Genomic DNA, 21,643 nt, shown 5'->3' on the forward strand with positions numbered 1-21,643 from the left:
TCTATTCTTATCTGCATAAAATGACAAGGTAGAAAAACTCACCACAAAAAAAAAAAAAGAACAAGAGGCAGTACTGATGGCTAGAGACCCAATCAATATGGACATGAATAATATATCAGAAGTAGAGTTCAGAATGACAATTACCAAGGTCGTATCTGGGCTTAAAAAAACCATGGAAGATATTAGAAAATCCCTTTCTGGAGAAATAAAATCCTTTTCTGGAGAAATAAAAGAACTAAAATCTAACCACGTTGAAATTTAAAAAAGCCATTAATGAGGTGTAATAAAATGGAAGTTCTTACGGCTAGGATAAATGAGGCAGAAGAGAGAATTAGTGATATAGAAGACCAAATGATAAAGAATAAAGAAGCTGAGCAAAAGAGAGACAAACAACTACTGAACCATGAAGGGAGAATTAAAGAGATAAGTGATACCATAACACAAAACAATATTAGAATAATTGGGATCCCAGAAGAAGAAGAAAGGGAGAGGGGGGCAGAAGGCATATTGGAGCAAATTATAGTTGAGAATTTCCCTAATATGGCAAAGGGAACAAGCATCAAAATCCAGGAGGCACAGAGAACCCCCCTCAAAGTCAATAAAAAAGGTCAATACCCCATCATCTAATAGTAAAACTTAAAAATTTTAGTGACAAAGAGAAAATCTTGAAAGCAACTCAGGAAAAGAGGTCTATAACATACAATAGTAGAAATATTAGATTGGCAGCAGACCTATCCACAGAGACCTGGTAGCCCAGAAAGGACAGTCATGATATATCTAGAGCACTAAATGATAAAAATATGCAGCCAAGAATACTATATCCAGTTAGGCTGTCATTGAAAATAGAAGGAGAGATAAAAAGCTTCCAGGACTGGGCGCCTGGGTGGCTCAGTGGGTTAAGCCGCTGCCTTCGGCTCAGGTCGTGATCTCAGGGTCCTGGGATCAAGTCCCGCATCGGGCTCTCTGCTCAGCGGGGAGTCTGCTTCCTCCTCTCTCTCTCTCTGCCTGCCTCTCTGCCTACTTGTGATCTCTCTCTGTCAAATAAATAAATAAAATCTTAAAAAAAAAAAAGCTTCCAGGACAAACAAAAATTAAAAGAATTTGCAAACACCAAACTAGCCTGATGGTAAATATTGAAAGGGGTCCTCTAAGCAAAGAGAGAACCTTAAAAGTAACAGGCTGGAAAGGAAAAGAGACAATATACAGTAACAGTCACCTTACAGGCAATACAATGGCACTAAATTCATATCTTTCAATAGTTACCCTGAATGTAAATGGGCTAAATGTCCCAATCAAAAGACACAGGATATCAGAATGGGTAAAAAAAAAAAAAATAAGATCCATTGATATGCTGTCTACAAGAAACTCATTTTAGACCCAAAGACAGATTTAAAGTGATGGGGTAGAAAACAATTTACCATGCTAATGGATGTCAAAAGAAAGCTTGGGTGGCAATCCTTATATCAGATAAATTAGATTTTAAGATAAAGACTCAAATAAGAGAGGAGGAAGGACACTATATCATACTTAAAGGGTCTGTCCAAGAAGAAGATCTAACAATTTAAAAAATCTATGCCCTAACATGGGAGCAGCCAGTTATATAAACCAATTAATAACAAAATCAAAGAAACACATCAACAATAATAAAATAATAGTAGGGGGCTTAAACCCCCCCCCTTACTGAAATGGACAGATCATCTAAGCAAAAGATCAACAAGAAAATAAAGCCTTTAAACGACACAGGACCAGATAGACATCACAGATATATTTAGAACATTCCATTCCAAAGCAACAGAATACATATTCTTCTCTAGTGTACATGGAACATTCTCCAGAATAGATCACATCCTGGATCACAAATCAGGTCTCAACCAGTGCCAAAAGATTGGGATCATTCCCTGCATATTTTCAGACCATAATGCTCTGAAACTAGAATTCAATCACAAGAGGGAAGTTGGAAAGAACTCAAATACATGGAGGCTAAAGAGCATCCTACTAAAGAATGAATGGGTCAACCAGGAAATGAAAGAAGAATTTAAAAAATTCATAGAAACAAATGAAAATGAAAACACAACTGTTCAAAATCTTTGGGACACATCAAAGGCAGCCCTGAGAGGAAAGTATATAGCAACACAAAGAAATTAAGATTATAGATTTCTAACTAAATGGTGCCTCTCTTTCTGTGGAATTATTTTCATTTGGATCTCTGACTCCAAATGTATTGCGAAGGTAATTTTTTACCACTACACTACATTTCTAGTCACACACTTCTAAGGCTTAAAGATCTAGGATGCTAGAAGACTGAGAATTGGATCCTTGTTTTCTCACTCAGAGATGTCACAGTAGGACCTGTTGGAGCCAACTTGTGTCTTAGAAAAGTCTTGGTGAGTAGCAGTATCTTCACAACATGTGGGATAATCAAGGCTTTTGGATGGCTTCAAAATCTAGTGTACACTCTGCCAAGAGAGCAAATGATACTACTTATAACAGCAACTGGGAAACTCAAAATCGCTTGGCCATATTTGCATTGACCCAGCAATAGCCATTAGTCTAGACTTCTCTAGCTGAGAAACTGAAAATTAAGAGTAAGTGTGCAAAAGTGACACTCAGAACAATTTTAAGGGGTATAATGCAAGCTCCAACTCTGCCTTCCTATGCCCCTACTTTCAAACTCCAAAACTCCTAGAGCACCTGGGTGGCTCAGTTGGTTGAGCACCTGACTCTTGGTTTTGGCTCAGGTCATATCTAAGGGTTGTGATATCGAGCCCTGCATCAGGTACCATGCTCAGTCTGCTAGTCCCTCTTCCTCTGCTCTCTCTCTCTCTCCCACCAACCCCATCTCAAATAAGTAAAATCTTAAAACAAAATAAAACCAAAAAATTCCAAATCTCCTTATGAGCAACATCAACTCAAGGAAACTTCTTAGATTCTACTTCCTCATTGCTCCCATGGGTATTTGGGTTATGTCAATCTTTTCATGTGTTCCAAACACATCTACACCTTAGACATTTATTTTCTTGAAGGCAAGGATCCTGTCTTATTCTCTTTTTAGGCCAGAAATCTAAAATAGTCATAGAGGTGGCCACATCAAACCCACCCTATCTGCATCTCTATTATACAGAGAAAGAAAATGCCTTGCATATAGCAGACACAAAGGACTCAGTAAGAATTTACTAAATGACTACTAGGTGCCAGCCACTGTCCAAGGTATTAAGGTACCATTAAACAAGATAGGCAAGCCTTCTGCTCTCTGGGGGACAATAACTAACCAAACCAATCCATGGAAGGATGGTTTTAGATCATAATAATTGTTATGAAACAAATAAAATGAGCAATGGGATGAAGAATGATTTAAAAAAATGACAAATCAGTCTCTGCGACTGGACATTACAGCTGATATCTGATTGATGAGAAGGAGCCAAGCCACGCTAGGATCTACAAAGGGAGAGTGTCCTAGGGAAAGACACCAAAGTAAAGCAATGTGTGTTATTGTCGGTGGTACACACTTGGGAGGGTTATAGAGGGAGACAGTGGAGCTGTTTAATTGCTAATTCTTTCTCCATCCATATCAAAGTGGGGTGCCACCTTTCTCCCCACTTGTTCATTACTATCTCCATTTTCTCAATTCTCCTCCCTGATTTCCATTAAATTACAAGAATACAAGCCTCTACCAGCAGCAAACACATTTGGAGCCCTCTTCTAACTCCTTAACATCTAAAACCAAGCTAAAAGCCATTTGAATATAGAAGCAGAGAGTATTAAGATCTCGCTTTCATTATTATTAGGTCCATTCAACTAATGTTTATTTTTATGGCCATTACATGTCATTATCATTACTGAGCATAGTCAAAAACTAAGTTATAGATTTACTCATCACTGTTTCTTTCCATGTTTTCTCATAGGAAGTCCTATTAAATAACATTTTCCAAGGTAATCATAAATATTTCAGTAAACAACTACACTTATTTTAGTATTCCCGAATTTGAAATTTCTTCATCATTATCATCATTTACTTCATTGAAAGCATTTGTTCATCAAGAACTGTAATCAATAAAAGAAAGAAGAGAAGCAGCTAGTTTCTGCATCATAGCCAGATTGCCTAGATGTCGTGCCTGGAATCCATTACCAGTGACATTTCTTGTCGTGTTTCCAATCATTTGGAACACATAGACTTTCTTGTGCAATATACAAAGCTTTTGGATGCTGTACGCCCTGCTGTCAGCAACAGCAGCCCAGAAAAGCATGCATCACACTGAATGTACTCTACCTGGTGCCATCTTCTGTCCCAACTCAAGGCATTTAGATTCTTCCAGGGATTCCTTTTCTTCCTGGGTTCCAGTTCCACAAACCAGAAAAATAGGGAGAAAGGAAAAATATGCATTAATTTACAGCAACACTTTCTGAACACCTATTGAATCAATATGAAGTCAAGATCTGAAAATACTAGACCAAGCCCTTATGAACTGAGGCTTTGGACAAGCAACAAATTCAACAGAAGAGGTTGAGTAGAATAACTATAGTAGGGCTGGGTTACAGACTCCAGGGTGTCCTTCACAGGAAGTGTCTACAGGTGTTGTCCCTGAACCAGTACAACCCAGAGGTCCTCTGTAACTGAATGTTTGGGAACATCAATTATTTAGACATAGTGGTGGTGGGTTCCTCCATATGACAGAAATTCTGCCAGCATGGTATAACAGAGATAATTATGCTTTACTTTTCATGATTCAAAGAACTGATACACTGTATTTTTGAAAATTCTATCACAATTCACAGTTATTTTGATCTCTGGAAAGTTGAGTGAACACATTCTTCTCTGAGCGCTGGTATGATATTCTTTAACCACAACTGTGACTCCTGTAGTATTCATAAAGTAGATGCAGCTAGAAGTGGGGGAAGTAAATTCAGAGGAATGTCTACACAGTGCCTTTCTGAATTTGTCTGAAAGATGACTTTATGCTGATTCTTTCATTTATGTCTTTCCTTCGCTGAACAAGTATTTGTTGAGTGCCTCAGAGGGGCTATTTCTGTGGGACCTTAATTTTTATGCAAGATCCCTTCAATTACACTGCAAGCAGATGCTTACTCAGCTTCCTTCTCAGGCTGGCACACTTTCTGCACATACTTTGTTCCTCAAAAGAATTTAGCCCAATGGAAGATGTTTTGGACCACAATAAAGCATGTGTGCATGGAGTACCCTAACTGGTAAACGAGGCTACTCTCTAAACAAAGTAGAACAAATGAACTAAAAAATTGATATTATCCATTGTAGAGCACTCCCCAATTTGTTTTAAGTTTGCACCTCCTTAAGTATTATTTCATCCAGATGAGAATCCACCAGACTCTTCAAGCTTGGATAGTAAGATACAGTGTTCTTTTTAATTTAAAAAGAATAGTTTCCTTTAAATTGCCATCAGTATCAACTTATAAGGGAGTTGCTTTCACCTGTGTTGAGAACAAATGTTTTTCCAGAGATCAAAAATCTTCTTCAAATGTTCATCAAGGACCAGTTCCAAAAATTTGTCCTACCTCTAAAACCCATTACAGTATTGGCATGGGCACTTTGGGTAAACAAGCCTTCAGTTCAATTATCTCAAATTTATATGTTGTAAGAAATATTTAATGAAAATGGCTTCCAAAATTACATTTCTAAAAAGGATGTGAATTAATATGATACCAAAGGACATGTATATGATAGAAAGCCCCATTATACAGAAAAGAAATGCAGCAAATAATTTCTTGTTCCACAAGCCCCAACAGGACAGTACATAATAAAAACATAAGGAGTTATTTTATAATACAGCCACAGGGGAAGTCTCTTGAGATGCCCAAATAACCAAATAAAGTTGTTTCATAGATGAAAGCATTCTCCTTTGAGCCAATAAGACTGTTTACTTTTTATTGCTCTGAATTCCAAAATTGTGAAATAATGTAGCTCTTTAGCTTTCCTCCAGACATATTTATTATTTTATTTTAAATTGCCCCTCCTCCAATTTTCTCATTTAAAAAGTAAAAATTGCAAAGCCCCGGAATGATCTACAGATGGAAGGATATTTGGAATCCTCTTGGCTGGAGAGCTCTCAGCACAGAGTAAACAAGCATCTGTCTTTGATAGCGTAAACTATGTTCTATTTAGAGAATAAAGACCGAACTCCTTAGATGATTCTCTTTAGTGCAAGTCTGTGATTTGCTGAGTTTGTTCTTACTGGCTTTTTCCCAGCAAAGCTAGAATAAAATGACAACAGTCCAACTGTAGTAGACATCTGTTGATTTCGCTGCCTAGCACTCACTCACTCTGTCTAGTAAATGTGTCCTGATTTCCTCTTTAAAATCATCCCTTCTGACTCTTAACCAATTGTGATTCCTATGATACCAGCCCAGTGCTCCAGGCCATCTCACTCCCCACTGCCACGGGTGGTCGGTCATATGACCCAGGGCTAGGCCTACCCTCCACTACATTTCCCTGTGATTGGTTCAGAGTAGTCACGTGACCCAATCAGGGCTAATGAGAGATTGTCTCCAGACGTCTGGGAACTTGACTCCTATGCTTACCCACTGAAACCTGAAACAGCTCTGAGGGTTGGAGCTGCCGCTGTCACTTGCAGCTGAGACAGCCATCCACACAAAGGGAAAGAGAGCCAAGAAATGGACTGATGATACTGAGTCCTAGTGATATCAGTGGAGCCCCAAATCGAGGCATGCTTGAAGCAAGCTTAACCTTGGCTTTTTCACTGGTCTATGTGTCTGTTTTTATGCCAGTACCATGCTGTCTTGGTGATCACAGCTTTGTAATAAAGCTTGAAATCAGGTAACGTGAAGCCCCCAGCTTTATTTTTGTTTTTCAACATTTCCTTAGCGATTCGGGGTCTCTTCTGATCCCATACAAATTTTAGGATTATTTGCTCCAACTCTTTGAAGAATACCGGTGGAATTTTGATTGGAATGGCATTAAAAGTATATATTGCTCTAGACAGTATAGACATTTTAACAATGTTTATTCTTCCGATCCAAGAGCATGGAATGGTCTTCCATCTTTTTGTGTCTTCTTCAATTTCTTTCATGAGTGTTCTGTAGTTCCTCGAGTACAGATCCTTTACCTCTTTGGTTAGGTTTATTCCCAGGTATCTTATGGTTCTTGGTGCTATAGTAAATGGAATCAATTCTCTAATTTCCCTTTCTGTATTTTCATTGTTAGTGTATAAGAAAGCCACCGATTTCTGCACATTGACTTTGTATCCTGCCACATTGCTGAATTGTTGTATGAGTTCTAGTAGTTTGGGGGTGGAGTCTTTTGGGTTTTCCATATAAAGAATCATGTCATCTGCGAAGAGAGAGAGTTTGACTTCTTCATTACCAATTTGGATACCTTTTATTTCTCTTTGTTGTCTGATTGCTGTTGCTAGGACTTCTAATACTATGTTGAACAAGAGTGGTGAAAGTGGGCATCCTTGTCTTGTTCCTGATCTCAACGGGAAGGCTGCGAGCTTTTTCCCATTGAGGATGATATTTGCTGTGGGTCTTTCATAGATAGATTTGATGAGGTTCAGGAATGTTCCCTCTATCCCTATACTTTGAAGCGTTTTAATCAGGAACGGATGCTGGACTTTGTCAAATGCTTTTTCTGCATCAATTGAGAGGACCATGTGGTTCTTCTCTCTTCTCATATTAATTTGTTGTATCACATTGATTGATTTGCAAATGTTGAACCATCCTTGTAGCCCAGAGATGAATCCCACCTGGTCATGGACCCTCAACTCTATGGGCAAATAATCTTCGACAAAAAAGGAAAAAATATACAGTGGAAAAAAGACAGTCTCTTCAATAAATGGTGCTGGGAAAACTGGACAGCTATATGTAGAAGAATGAAACTCGACCATTCTCTTACACCATACAAAAAGATAAACTCAAAATGGATAAAAGACCTCAACGTGAGACAGGAATCCATCAGAATCCTAGAGGAGAACATAGGCAGTAATCTCTTTGATATCAGCCACAGCAACTTCTTTCAAGATATGTCTCCAAAGGCAAAGGAAACAAAAGCAAAAATAAACTTTTGGGACTTCATCAAAATCAAAAACTTCTGCACAGCAAAGGAAACAGCCAGGAAAACAAAGAGGCAGCCCACGGAATGGGAGAAGATATTTGCAAATGACAGTACAGACAAAAGGTTGATATCCAGGATCTATAATGAACTCCTCAAACTCAACACACACGAAACAGGCAAACATATCAAAAAAATGGGAAGAAGATATGAACAGACACTTCTCCCATCAAGACATACAAATGGCTATCAGACACATGAAAAAATGTTCATCATCATTAGCCCTCAGAGAGATTCAAATTAAAACCACATTGAGATATCACCTTACACCAGTTAGAATGGCCAAAATTAACAAAACAGGAAACAACATGTGTTGGAGAGGATGTGGAGAAAGGGGAACCCTCTTCCACTGTTGGTGGGAATGCAAGTTGGTGCAGCCTCTTTGGAGAACAGTGTGGAGATTCCTCAAGAAATTAAAAAAAGAACTTCCCTATGACCCTGCCATTGCACTCCTGGGTATTTACCCCAAAGATACAGATGTCGTGAAAAGAAGGGTCATCTGTACCCCAATGTTTATAGCAGCAATGGCCATGGTCGCCAGACTACGGAAAGAACCAAGATGCCCTTCAATGGACGAATGGATAAGAAGATGTGGTCCATATACACTATGGAGTATTATGCCTCCATCAGAAAGGATGAATACCCAACTTTTGTAGCAACATGGACGGGACTGGAAGAGATTATGCTGAGTGAAATAAGTCAAGCAGAGAGAGTCAATTATCATATGGTTTCACTTATTTGTGGAGCATAACAAATATCATGGAGGACAAGGGGTGTTAGAGAGGAGAAGGGAGTTGGGGTAAATTGGAAGGGGAGGTGAATCACGAGAGACTATGGACTCTGAAAAACAATCTGAGGGGTTTGAAGTGGCGGGGGTGTGGGAGGTTGGGGTACCAGGTGGTGGGTATTATAGAGGGCACGGATTGCATGGAGCATGGGGTGTGGTGAAAAAATAATGAATACTGTTTTTCTGAAAATAAATAAATTGAAAAAATTAAAAAAAAAACATTGGCTTTTTCAGCCCATCAGCTATTATAGCTATACATTTTTAAAAAAAAATATACTGATTTTAAAAATAACCCATTTGGGGATGCCTGGGAGGTCTCCTGGTTTTGGCTCAGGTCATGATCTCAGGGTAATGAGATAGAGCCCTGCATTGGGCTCTGTACTCAGTGTGGAGGTGCTTAGGAGTCTCTTTCTCCCCCTCTCTCTGCCCCTCCCTCTAGTGCCCTCTCTCTTTCTCTCTCTCTAAACTAAATAAATCTTTAAAAAAAACCCAACATTTCTATCAGCTGATGCTGATTCTCAGCTCTGGGAAGCCAGAGTGGGGTGCCTTGATCATTCACTTCATTTCTTGAGCAATCATAGTTGAAAAACAAAACAAGCAATGAAAAATTAATTGGCAATATAATTAATATATATTATATTAACAATATAACCTCATTGACATACTTCAAGGCATTTTAACTTTGCCTCATAGTTTTGCAACATTAGCAGCGAGCATTTCACTCTAGGAAAGCGTATTTAGAAACACAGTGATAATTTGGGAGAAAAATAGAATTCTTGACCAACAATTAAGGAGATCCAGTCCCATTTGTCTCCACCTGTTGCACCAATTACGTGACTGACTCTTGGCTTCAACTTCCTTCACTTGGGAAATGGATCCCAAATATAACTGTTCTTTCCCAAGGAAGTTAAATTCTAATTTTAAATAACTGTTTCTGTGTCACCAAACATTTGAGGAATCTTCAAGTTTTCTCTCTTATAGGCTGTACTATAAAGAACATCTTTCAAGGAAAGGATTTTAATTATTTCAAATTATTTTGGATTAAAGTTTCAAGGGTAGGATTCTGGATCAAAGGTCATGATAGTTTTTGAGGCTCTTGGTACAGATTATAAAAATCCCCCCAAAAATATTTTGACAAATTAATGTGTCAATGACTATGATCTCAGGGTTAACGGCCATTTTGTTACAACCTCTCTTAGCAATATCTATGTCCACATTTTGATTAATATGAAGAGTAGCCTATAGGACGTAATTTTAGAAACTGACATCCGACACTCACCATATTCTAGTGCCAAGAGTCTTCTTACTGCATTACATTGCTACTAATAAACATATGTTTATTTTCCCATGGAAACCAGTATCTAAGCCTTGTCTATCCCACTACATTATAGGATCTTCCAGGACAAAAACTATGCTTCTTACAATTTCATTCAGACTCTACTCTCTTTGTCAACAGGTGCTTGTAAAACAATTGTTGAATGGATTCAATTGTTCACCTACTTTACATGTTTTTTAATGTCTAACCTAGTAATACATCTCACAATAAAAAGTCAAGTGTTGTCCCTCCTGATAACAAAGGTCAGGGGGCAGTTTCTCCAAGAGGGCCTTCCTGAAGCAGCCTCCCGTCTTCATCCCTAACTCTACCTCATTCAAACTTTAAGATGTACAGTCCATGACCATTTCTTGAGTGCTTTCAATGTGTCAAACTGTGTTGTATGTGTAGACCTCATTAGTCCCCAATAACTTCTGGAGATAGATGACATTATTGTCATCAGTCCTGGTTTATGGATGGAGAAACAGAAACTCAGTGAAGCTCATTCACCCTGTAGTGGATACTGTGATGTGCTACTTGGAGGCCCCTTCAGGACTGAAAGATTTATTGTCACAGCTACAGGAAATGTGGTTAATAGATAGCACTCAGCTGTCAGCATGCTGGGAGAGAGCTGCCAGCACTGGTGGCACTTGGACTTGTTGATTTGAGGGCAGAGAGGCCCAACCCATTCACCCCATCTCCAGACAACTCTGAAGGGCCCTCCTTGCTCCAGAGCCACATGAAGTTGGTGAGCCTTTCATCAAGAAACTTCACACTTCACTGTAGTCCCTTATCCCCCTCTGCCTAATCCTGCTTTCTTCTTTTCTCTTTCGCAAGAGTTGACCCCCAAAACACTCCCTAATAAATCTCTGCATTTCAAAATCAGCTTCCCAGGAACCCACAAACACAACCAAAGTATCATTTCTTTGAAATGTCAAAAGGGGATTCAGACCCAGGTCTACCTGTGTCCAAACCCCATGATATAAACCACTATACAAAGCTCCCTCCTTAATACTAATTCCTTTCCTTTGTTAAAACTATGCATGTTCCAGTCCAGATGCTGATTTGCTAAGTATGAGGTTTGGGATGACCAGCCATCCTGATTTGCTTGGGACTGAGGGTTCTACAGGATGCAGGATTTCTGGTGCTAAAACTAAGGAAGTCTTGGCACACTGAGATGAGTTGGTCACCCTAATTGGAGTGTGGCCCTGCTATCTGCATTTAAATAACATCTGGATATTCCTGATGCATTGAAAATGCTTTAGAAATATGGTATAATGATAAAAGGAAATCTTAGTTATGGGTGAGTGTTTTTAAAGATTTTATTTATGTATTTGAGAGAGAGAGAGTGAGCAAAAGAGCACAAGCTGGGAAAGAGGCAGAGGAAGAAGGAGAGGCAGGCTCCGCACTGAGCAGGGATCCTGATGCAGGGCTCAATCCCAGGACCCTGGCTGGATCACAACTTGAGCCACCCAGATTCCTATATGGGTGAGTGTTTTTAAGCCAACATTTTGAGCTATGTGGGGCACTGTCTCTAAGAGCTTCACAGTCTGTTTAACAAATATTATTGTCCTCATTCTACAGATGAGAAAACTTCAAGAGGTCAGAGAAATCAAGGAATTTTCTCAATTATAGAGCTAATAACCGAGCCTGAAGACAAACCCAAATGAGGGGTGCCTAGGTGGCTCAGTCGGTTAAGGGTCTGCTTTTGGTTCAGGTCATGAGGCCCTTTACCCTCTGGCTTGTCCTCTCCCTCTTTCTCTCTCTCAAATAAATAAATAAAATCTTTTTAAAAAACCCAGTTGAACCTTGAGTCTATGCTCATAACCATCTCTCCATACTGCACCCCAAATGACTTGTTCTCTCTAAAGTTCTTCATCTGGAGATGGAGATAATTATATCTATGTCCATGGGTTGTTATGAGAATAAAATTAAATACGTAAAGCATTTATTCAATGCCTGCTGCAGAGGGATGATATGTTGTGCACCTTTTCCTTTTCCCTCAGTGTAAACAAATAATTGGTTTGTATGTCCTTTCTTTTTGCCTACTGGAACACTAAAAAGAGGATCAGAGGATACTCACCAAAAACTCTTTCCTGACTCTATATAGAACCTTGCAAAATTCACCTTAAATCAATATACATTTATTGAAGAACTTCCATGTTCATGGCATTCTGCTAGAAAATGTGTGGAATATGACAGTGAATAGGACATAATCTTGGACCTCCAGGAACTCATAACCACAGGAGAGGCAGATGACATTGATTTTAATTTTCTTAGGTAAAAAATAATCTTAAATAAACAATCTTCTCTCCCCTTCTCTCCTCTTCAGGTGGTATAGTGTTTAGATCATGTAGTTCTAAATTTTGTTGTCTTTAAATGTTTGTTTACCTAAGCTAGACAATTTGAGGTAAACTTCAGAAAAGTTGCCCAAGAAAAGAAAGGGAGAAGTATTAGATCTCATGCTTGTAAAACTGTAGTTCTCAGACTCAGGTGTATACCCAAATTACTTGGAGGTCATGGCAAAAATACAGAGGAGGATCTAGCTCTTATCCACTTAGATAAGACTAGGCCTCCGGATTCTTTTTTTTTTTTTTTTAATGCTTTATTTACAGTGTTTTCTCACAGTAGAAAACCACATACATCAGAGTCAGATGAATGAGATACAAATTCCAGCTCTCCCACTTACCAGCCAGGGATATTAATTAGTAAGTTCCTAAAGTCGCCTGTGCCTGCATTTACTGTGGGAGGGGTGAGCTCATGTTAGCTTACACGGGCGCTTCCCTCAGAGGACTGTAGTGTGGTGAATTTGCTAGCCAGTGACAAGTGGAGAAGGGCCCGGAGTGTGTTTGCTGCTGATGGTTTCTTTTTTTAGGGAAGTGATCTCTTGCAAAGGCACCAACGGCATAAGGACAGTTTTGTGTCAGCTCTTCTATCCATTCATTGTCTCCATCAATAGGACCATAGTCAACTGCTTAGTTGTGTTTAGACAAATACTGACATATGCTTTTATTTTATTTATTTATTTACTTAAGTAGCTCCATGGAGCCCAACACGGGGCTTAAACTCACACTAAACCCACAACCTTGAGATCAAGAGTCAGAATGCTTAACCCACTGAGCCACCCAGGGGCCCCTGACAAATGCTTTTAAAAAATCTGGTGTTTTGTCTCCTTTAGTGGTCCTTAAAGAGATCCCTGAAATATGACAGCACAGATGGAAAGATGTCAGGAGTCATCTGAACATGCCCAAGTGAATCCATTTCCTTGCATATTTGCCAGTTTCTAAAATGTCATATACAAAGGGCTTTCATTAATTTACTTTAGGTATATGGTTACAGCTGGGTTCATTTCACTGGAAAGTTCCTTAACAATCAGACTAAAATTTCTCATGTTAATGACTCATTATTTTATTCTGTTCAACACATCCTAAATTTTTTATTGTTTTAAATTTTAATTCCACTATAGTTAACATACAGTGTTATATTAGTTTCAAGTGTACCATATAGTAATTCAACATTTCTATGTTTTATTCAGTGCTCATCATGGCCAGTGCACTTTTTTTTTTTTAAAAGATTATTTATTTATTTATTTGACAGACAGATCACAAGTAGGCAGAGAGGCAGGCAGAGAGAGAGAGGAGGAAGCAGGCTCCCTGCTGAGCAGAGAGCCCAATGCGGGGCTCAATCCCAGGACTCTGGGATCATGACCTGAGCCTACGGCAGAGGCTTTAACCCACTGAGCCACCCTGGCGCCCCAACAAGTGCACTCTTAATTCTCTTCACCTATTTCCCAGCCTCCTCCTCTCTGGCAACCATCTGGTCTCTATAGTTAAGTCTGTTTCTTTGTTTTGTCTCTTTCTCTTTTTTTTCTTTGCTCACTTGTTTCGTTTCTTAAATTTCACATATGAGTGAAATCATATGGTAAGTATCTCTCTCTGAATCACTTATTTTGCTTAGCATTATACTCTCTATACAATGTCCATGTTGTTGCAAATGGCAAGATTTCATTCTTTTTATAGCTGAGTAATATTCCATTCCTACATATATTCCATATGTAACACACACATATATCACATCTTCTTTACTCATTCATCTATCAGTAGACACTTGGGCTGCTTCCATAATTTGGCTATTATAAATAATGCTGCAATAAATGTAGGGGTGCATGTATCCCTTTGAATTCATGTCTTTATATTTTTTAGGTAAAACCCAGTCATGTGATTCCTGGATTACAGGGTAGTTCTACTTTTAACTTTTTGAGGAACCTCCATACTTTTTTCTAGACTAGTTTGCACTAGTTTGCATTCCCACCAACAGTGTAAGAGGGTTCCCCTTTCTCCACATCCTCACCACCACCTGTTGTTTCCCGTGTTGTTAATTTTAGCCGTTCTGATACGTGTGAAGTGGTATCTCACTGTAGTTTTTGATTTGCATTTCCCTGATGATGAGTGATGTTGAGTATTTTTTTCATGTGCTGTTGTTCATCTGGGTATCTTCTTTGGAGGAATGTCTATGCATGTCTTCTGCCATTTTTTAATTGGGTCATTGGTATTTTGGGTGTTGAGTTATAGCAGGTGTTCATACATTCTGGATACTAACCCTCTATCAGATATGTCATTTGCAACTATCTTCTCCCATTCCATAGATTGTCTTTTTTATCATTTAATTTTTCATCATAATAAGTGGATTTATTAGCTTTCCTGGTGATGCTGATATGTACCCAAATGTGAATCCCTGTTGTAAAGGATGGAGCTGTGGCCTGGTGCTCAGATAATACCACAGTAGTGCTCTCTTTTAATGTCTCTCCACTTGTCCGTTTCTGTCCATGTGTCACTTCTCAGTCACTTCATTGCACAGCCAAGACCACCAGAAGCCCTGGGGCCACATCTTTCAGCTCCTTTACAAAGGGGGCAAGGAGTGTCTTAGTCACCACATTCACATTCAGAATTCTAGGGGAAGACCCTAATTGGTCCATCTTGGTTCACACACTATGGAAGACTATGGGGACTATGATTTTCCAGACTCATATTATTGCCCATCCCAAAAGCTGCTGGAAGGTGGGTTACTGTGATTGAAAACCTCAGAAAACAGAAAGACACAGCTCCCTAAAGGAAGGCAGGCTGTATCTTGAAGTAGGGGAGGAAGGGATACTGCCCACAATGCTGTTGAAAATATATACTTCCAGGCTGAATTCTCCAAAGCCACAGGACTAAAAATACCTACTGCTTTCTTAGTGCCTAGCATGCGCCAGGAGCTTCATGTATATTACGGGTAATATGAGACGATATTCAAAATATTGAACCGCAGGGATTAGCTACAAGCTAATCAGAATGGCGAGGGTCCTGGAGGTCCCTGGAGAACAGGCCTTAACCCTTTAGTTCCTGGACTCTGCAGAGTTCAGTGGTTGAGGAAAGAGGTGGATGTGGGACCTGGAGGCCACTGGAGAGCAGTTATATGCCAGTCAATACAAAGGTGTTTTAATATCTGAACAGCCAACATATTCTTACTGATGTATAACTGCTGAATATTTCAGCCCTCAATATCATCTTATAAACCACACTTGTAAACTACTTCCTGGAAGTATGCTGTAACATGTTAGAGGTATGCAAGCCTCTTTTCACCATCATTTTACTCAAATATTTGGGAGGGAGAAAACATTATTTATATATTAAACCAAATCTGACTACCTCGCAGAAGGGTGTGTAGAACAGACATAAATATTTAGTGTGACTATGGAATGTCAAAAGAGTTTGGACATGGGGTGCCTGATATGGGGGGTACTCCTGGAGGCAAGACTGGAAGGCATTGTCAGGGATACTACAATGTTAATATTTGTGTCTCCATTATACAGAAGAGGCCTGGAAGGTTGAAGACTTTTTCTAAAGATGCATGGGGTTTGTTTTTGTTTTTGTTTTTTTAAGGATGCATGTTTCCAATGGGGGCAAGAATTCACACTGCCAGCGTCAGAGCCCCTGAAATCTCAGCAATACCACACGTTTGCTTCTTGATGCTGTTATTTTTAGAAATTTTAACCTTAAATAGGAAGGACAGCTAGTTATTGAATAGCTATGCTTGGTGGAAGGACTAACTGAAGAAAACTTTGGCTAAGGAAGAACTTAAGGGAGAACACTGCAGAGCAATGAGCAGTTGTTCCCCCATGGTTAAGGAAGGCCCTTTCGAAGCTGCACCATGGCATGTTTCAAGGTTTAGAGAGCTCCAGGCCAAGAAAACCACAGAACAAAACATTTGTCACATGATGGAAACTTAGAACTGGGAGCGTAAGAAAATTTGACACAATCTTTATGGCCATCATGAAGGAAACTTCAGAACTGGGAGCGTAAGAAAATTTGACACAATCTTTACGGCCGTAATTAGTACACGTGTCCAAAATTTAAAGTTGCATAATGACTGCAAGAAGAGCTGAAATGAAATAAACTGTCCAACTCCTGAGGGAATGGAAGGCATAGAACTGGTGGTCTGCACATGTTGATATAGGACTGAATGTCTGTGCCCCCTTCAAATCCCTATGTTGAAATCCTCACCCCCGAGATTATGCTATTTGGAGGTGAGGCCTTTGGGGGTGATAAGGTCATGAAGGTGGAACCTTTATAAGAGACTAGTGTCCTTATGAAAGGGAGCCCCAGAAGCCCCCTCGCTTTTCCCACCTGTGAGGACATAGTGAGAAGAAGGCCGTCTATGCCCCCAGGAGGCAGGCTGTCACTAGACCCCAAATCTGCTGGTGACTTGATCTTGGACTTACAGTCTCCAATGTGAAAAATACATGGTTACTGTTTAAGCCATGCAGTCCATGGTAGTTTGCAAGAGCTGCTTGAACAGAATGAGACTCTGATTAGCTGAGGATTACTCTACATCCTACATAGAGATTTGTATTACAGAGCTTGAATGAGTGACACGAGAACCCTAACTCTTTAGCTACTCACAACATCTAATTCTACTCCATAGGTACACTATATAAACACTTGTTGAACAAATGAATAAATAAATGAATAATTTTTTTAAGAAAAAGTTTTTCCAAAATATCTTTTTTTTTCTTCCCCTCTGTAATAATCATGCTCCAGGAAGCTATGTGTAGATAGCATATGGTTTCAAGCCCTGGAAGGCACACTGCTAAATAAAAGAGGATACAAGTTTGAGAGAGAATGTACCAAAAGGATTTCATACATATACTGTGAATGACAGAAGGAGAGTTTCTTTTGGAAATTGGGGTACGAGTTTTTTTGTCTCCATATTGGTTCACAAAATTAGTAATATCTCATACCACCTGGTACCTCTCAGTTTATAGAGCTGTCCAGTACATGGTTTATTTGACTCCTTCAGTAACTTCATGTTGTGGGAAGAGCATTATCATCCTGTCTAGGGAAAATGCACTTTTTCCTCTGATCACAGTTAGAACACTTATAACCCATTACTGAGTGTGGGAGGGACCCAGATGTGTGGGTTCTCTTCCACACTCAGTAGTTCTCTGACACCAGCTCAGTGTTCACAAATCACTTCCAACCCTAACCAGGGTTAGCACAGACCCCACAGGCTAAGGACTCAGACTTCCAAGACTGGCCCCACTAGTAGGTCTCCACGTTACCCACAACTTCCATCCAATTTGGTGACAAATTGGAGGTTGTCACCATGCCTTCCTTGGAATTGATTATTTGCTGGAGATCCCAGAACACAGGAAAACAGTGTACCTACTAGTGGAAATTTATCACAAAGGATATCTTAAAAAATACACATGAATAATCAGATGAAGACGTACATAGGGCAAGGTCTGGAAGGGTCCTGAGTACAAGAACTTTTGTCTCAATGGAGCTGGGGTGTACAATCCTCCTGAAAGGTAGATGTGTTCACCAACCCAGAAGCTTTCCAAAATCTCTACTTGGGAGGTTTTTATGAGGGTTACATTATAAAGGCATCAATTTTCAGCCCCTCTCCTCTTTCTGGAGAATTGGTGGTGGTTGTGAGGAGCTGAAATTTCCAAGCTTCTAATCATTGTTTGGTCTTTCTGAAGACCAGTCACCATCTAGGACCTCAGTTAGTGTTGCCTCATTAGAACAAAAGGTGCTCCTATCAGCCAGGAAATTCCAAGGGATTTAAGAGCTGTGTGCCAGATGTTCCAACCACTTAGGAAAGTAGAAGAACATAAGAATTCTGTGTCAAGAACTCCGGTCAAAGACCAAATACTAGGGATGCCTGGGTGGCTCAGTGGGTTAAGCAGCTGCCTTCGGCTCAGGTCATGATCCCAGCGTCCTGGGATGGAGTCCCACATCAGCCTCCTTGCTCGGCAGGGAGCCTGCTTCTCCCTCTGCCTCTGCCTGCCATTCTGTCTGCCTGTGCTTGCTCTCTCCCCACCTCTCTCTCTCATAAATAAATAAAATCTTAAAAAAAAAAAAAGACCAAATACTAGAATGAAAAATCTTCTAGCACCCCTATCTACAAGGGTTTTAGGAGCTCTATGTCAGGAAACTGACGAGGGGGCAGAGACCAATATTATCTGTATCTTTCTTACTATTTCAACACCCCCATTTTCCACAGGGGAATTTGGTCTCCACAGTCACACAACTATAAAGGTAAGTTCAGACACTTGGTTCGCTTGTCACTAAAGGAACACTTTCCAGCACTCTTGTCTATCCCTCAGAGTTTAGGAAGAGATATCAGAATATAGGAGATCTCCCGGTAGGAATAAAAAAGCAGAGAAGAAGAAACAATGCTGCCAGAGAACCATGCTGCCCTGGCACGAACACGTTCTTAGTTAGAGTTGTCCTGAGAATTCTGGAGTGACTTCTGAGCCCTGAGTCCATGTCCTCATCAGCCTCACTTTCAGAACTTATTCTAAGCTGAGACATTTGTAGAAGCTGGAATTATGTCTGTGAGCAGAGGTGACACCCTAGGCAGTGACACCCAGCAACTCATTCAATTTCCCGTAGAACCTTCCAGAATAAGTAGAAATGTGATGGCAGACTTTTTTTGGGGGCAAACCTAAATTTTTCTAGTCTTAGCTGAAGCTGAAGCTGTGGTAAGGAAATTTAGACTCAACATCCGGCACCCAACCTCTTTTCCCAAAGTTTGAATTGACATAGAATACGATCTATAAATTGCACAAATGAACTTAAAATATCATCTAGATTCATCCTGGGTGGGAGAAAATGCTAAATTGGGGTTGCCTGATGCCAACAACAAAAGAGTGGAAGAGAGAGAGGGATGGACAAAGCCAGTGACCTGCTGTCCTGCTGTCTCTTGGCAGGGTCCTGACAAAGCATACCTCTTAAAACAACTTTTAAAACAACATCATTTTTAAAATATAGTTGTGCCAGATCTTTTTTTAAAATTTTTATTAAAAAGCTTTTATTTATCTGAAAGAGAGAGAACATGCTCATGTGTGTACTTGTATGCATGGGTGGAGAGGTGGCGAGGGGCAGAGGGAGAGGATCTCAAGCAGACTCTGTGCCGAGCTTAAAAACCAGTTGAGGCTGTATGCGTGGCTGGACATGAGGCTTGACAGGGAGCTCGACCTGGCCCTCAATCCCACCACCCTGAGATCAGGACCTGAGCCGAAATTAAGAGTTGGATGCTCAACTGATGGAACCACCCAGGTGCCCCACACCAGCTCTTTTCATTATAGTGGTGTCAATGGAACTCATGGCTTTTCATTTTCCCTCACAGAAGCTTTATGCTCAAGAAGACAGACACTGGGGAGGGTACATACTGTAATGAGCCCTGGGTATTATATAAAACAGGTGAATCACAGACCTGTATCCCTGAAACAATCCATTATCTGTCAATTAACTGAAATTAAATTTTTAATACATTTGAAAATAAAAGACCTTGCAGAGCCAGAGAGGATTGAGGATTTCCCTGGGTCAATATATACCTCTCATCTTTCCAGCTATGGTTCCCAATAAGAGAATTTTGGCCAAAAAAGTCGTATTCTTCCACTAGTCCTCATGAACATCATTTTAGAAAGACAATGACATCTGATGGGAAATGAAAGTCAGAAGAGCCACCTGGCAGTCCCACATAATTGCGTGAAGCTGACCAAGTTCATGCCATCCTGGGCTTCATTTCCTCCTTAACAAAATGGGCAGAAATGCAGCCTTCCTCCAGGTCATGGCAATGCTTCCAGATCAAATAAGAGAGACAGCAGGAAAAGCCCCCCAAGCTCTCTCAAATAACAGAAGGCTCAACATTCTTGTTAGTTGGAAAGAGAGAATTAAAAAGGTCAGTAGCTTTTTGCTTCATTAAAACCCAGGCATTTCTGAGTAAATACAAAATCAACACAAATGGACAGAATTCTGTCACTTTGCACGCAATGCTTACTCAGCAATTATTCATGGTTTGTGGACTGACCTCACCATACAGACAACTGCATGTCTGCTTGGAATGCACAGAAAATGCAGCAAGAGAAGGAACAAGTAGTGGGGAGGGCAGGTTATAATAAAAAATGCTGCACAGAGTTCTGTTCTTCCATTTTCATACCCCTTTGCCTGTAAATGCTTCTCTGCCCAATTCTTACTCGTAGATATAGCCTGATAGACCCACTCCTAGACCATAAAGTTCAAGGTTATTATACACTCATACATATGCACAAACACACATAAAGATGAACACACATATACAAACATATACACTCCAGTGCACACATAAGCACACAACTCAAACACACACATATACACATGCATACAAACACACATACATAAATTTAAATACACAAATACACACATACACTAACATATACACAAATACACATACAAACACAGAAATATAAAAACACACATCTACAAAACCACACAAATGCACACATACACACACATATATACATAAACATATACACAAACACATACATGTACTTCTCAAACACACATGTACACAAACATACAGGTATGAACACAACCATACATACATATACTTAAATACATATATAAAAACACATAAACATAAATGCACACATACACATAAACACACACATACACAAACATACACAAAACACATATACACATACTACTCAAACACACATACCACAAACATAAACATACACATACATATATGTGCACACGCACACACATAAACATGCATATAACCTACACAGAGAGAACAGCATAACAAGGAATAAGGCTGGTAATGAGATGCTTCAGTAGCTCAGCCTCCTCACACCTCCTGTCCCTGCCTTTGGCCTTCGTGTTAAAATCTATGCTGTCTGGTAGACCTCTATTGTCAGAGCTTCCAGAAAGAGAAGACGAGTTACTGGGAATTTGAGTGTTAACTTAAGCCAGGCCCAAAGTTCCTCTGCAAGGAATTAATAGCCAGAGTTCCCTTCTTCCAGATGTTGCTCCGTAGTCCGAGCGCCCCTCCACCCACCTTCCTGCTGGCGGATGCTTCCCACAGCTGCTGCAGACGTGCTCCAGATGTATAGTTTCCCTCTGATCAGTTTCTGTGG

At 39.9% G+C, this 21,643-nt stretch overlaps 1 protein-coding gene across 1 annotated transcript in view; it reads right to left on the bottom strand.

The window, feature by feature from the left end:
* LOC116593624 overlaps nt 1-21,643 on the bottom strand; it is a 152,341-nt gene that overhangs the window by 52,364 nt on the left and 78,334 nt on the right. The window contains exon 2 of the mRNA XM_032347893.1: nt 4,263-4,328. Coding sequence (XP_032203784.1) covers nt 4,263-4,328 — 66 coding nt within the window. The remainder of the gene's footprint in view (nt 1-4,262; nt 4,329-21,643) is intronic.

Source organism: Mustela erminea, chromosome 6 (genome assembly GCF_009829155.1).
Source record: "Mustela erminea isolate mMusErm1 chromosome 6, mMusErm1.Pri, whole genome shotgun sequence".
NCBI lineage: Eukaryota > Metazoa > Chordata > Mammalia > Carnivora > Mustelidae > Mustela > Mustela erminea.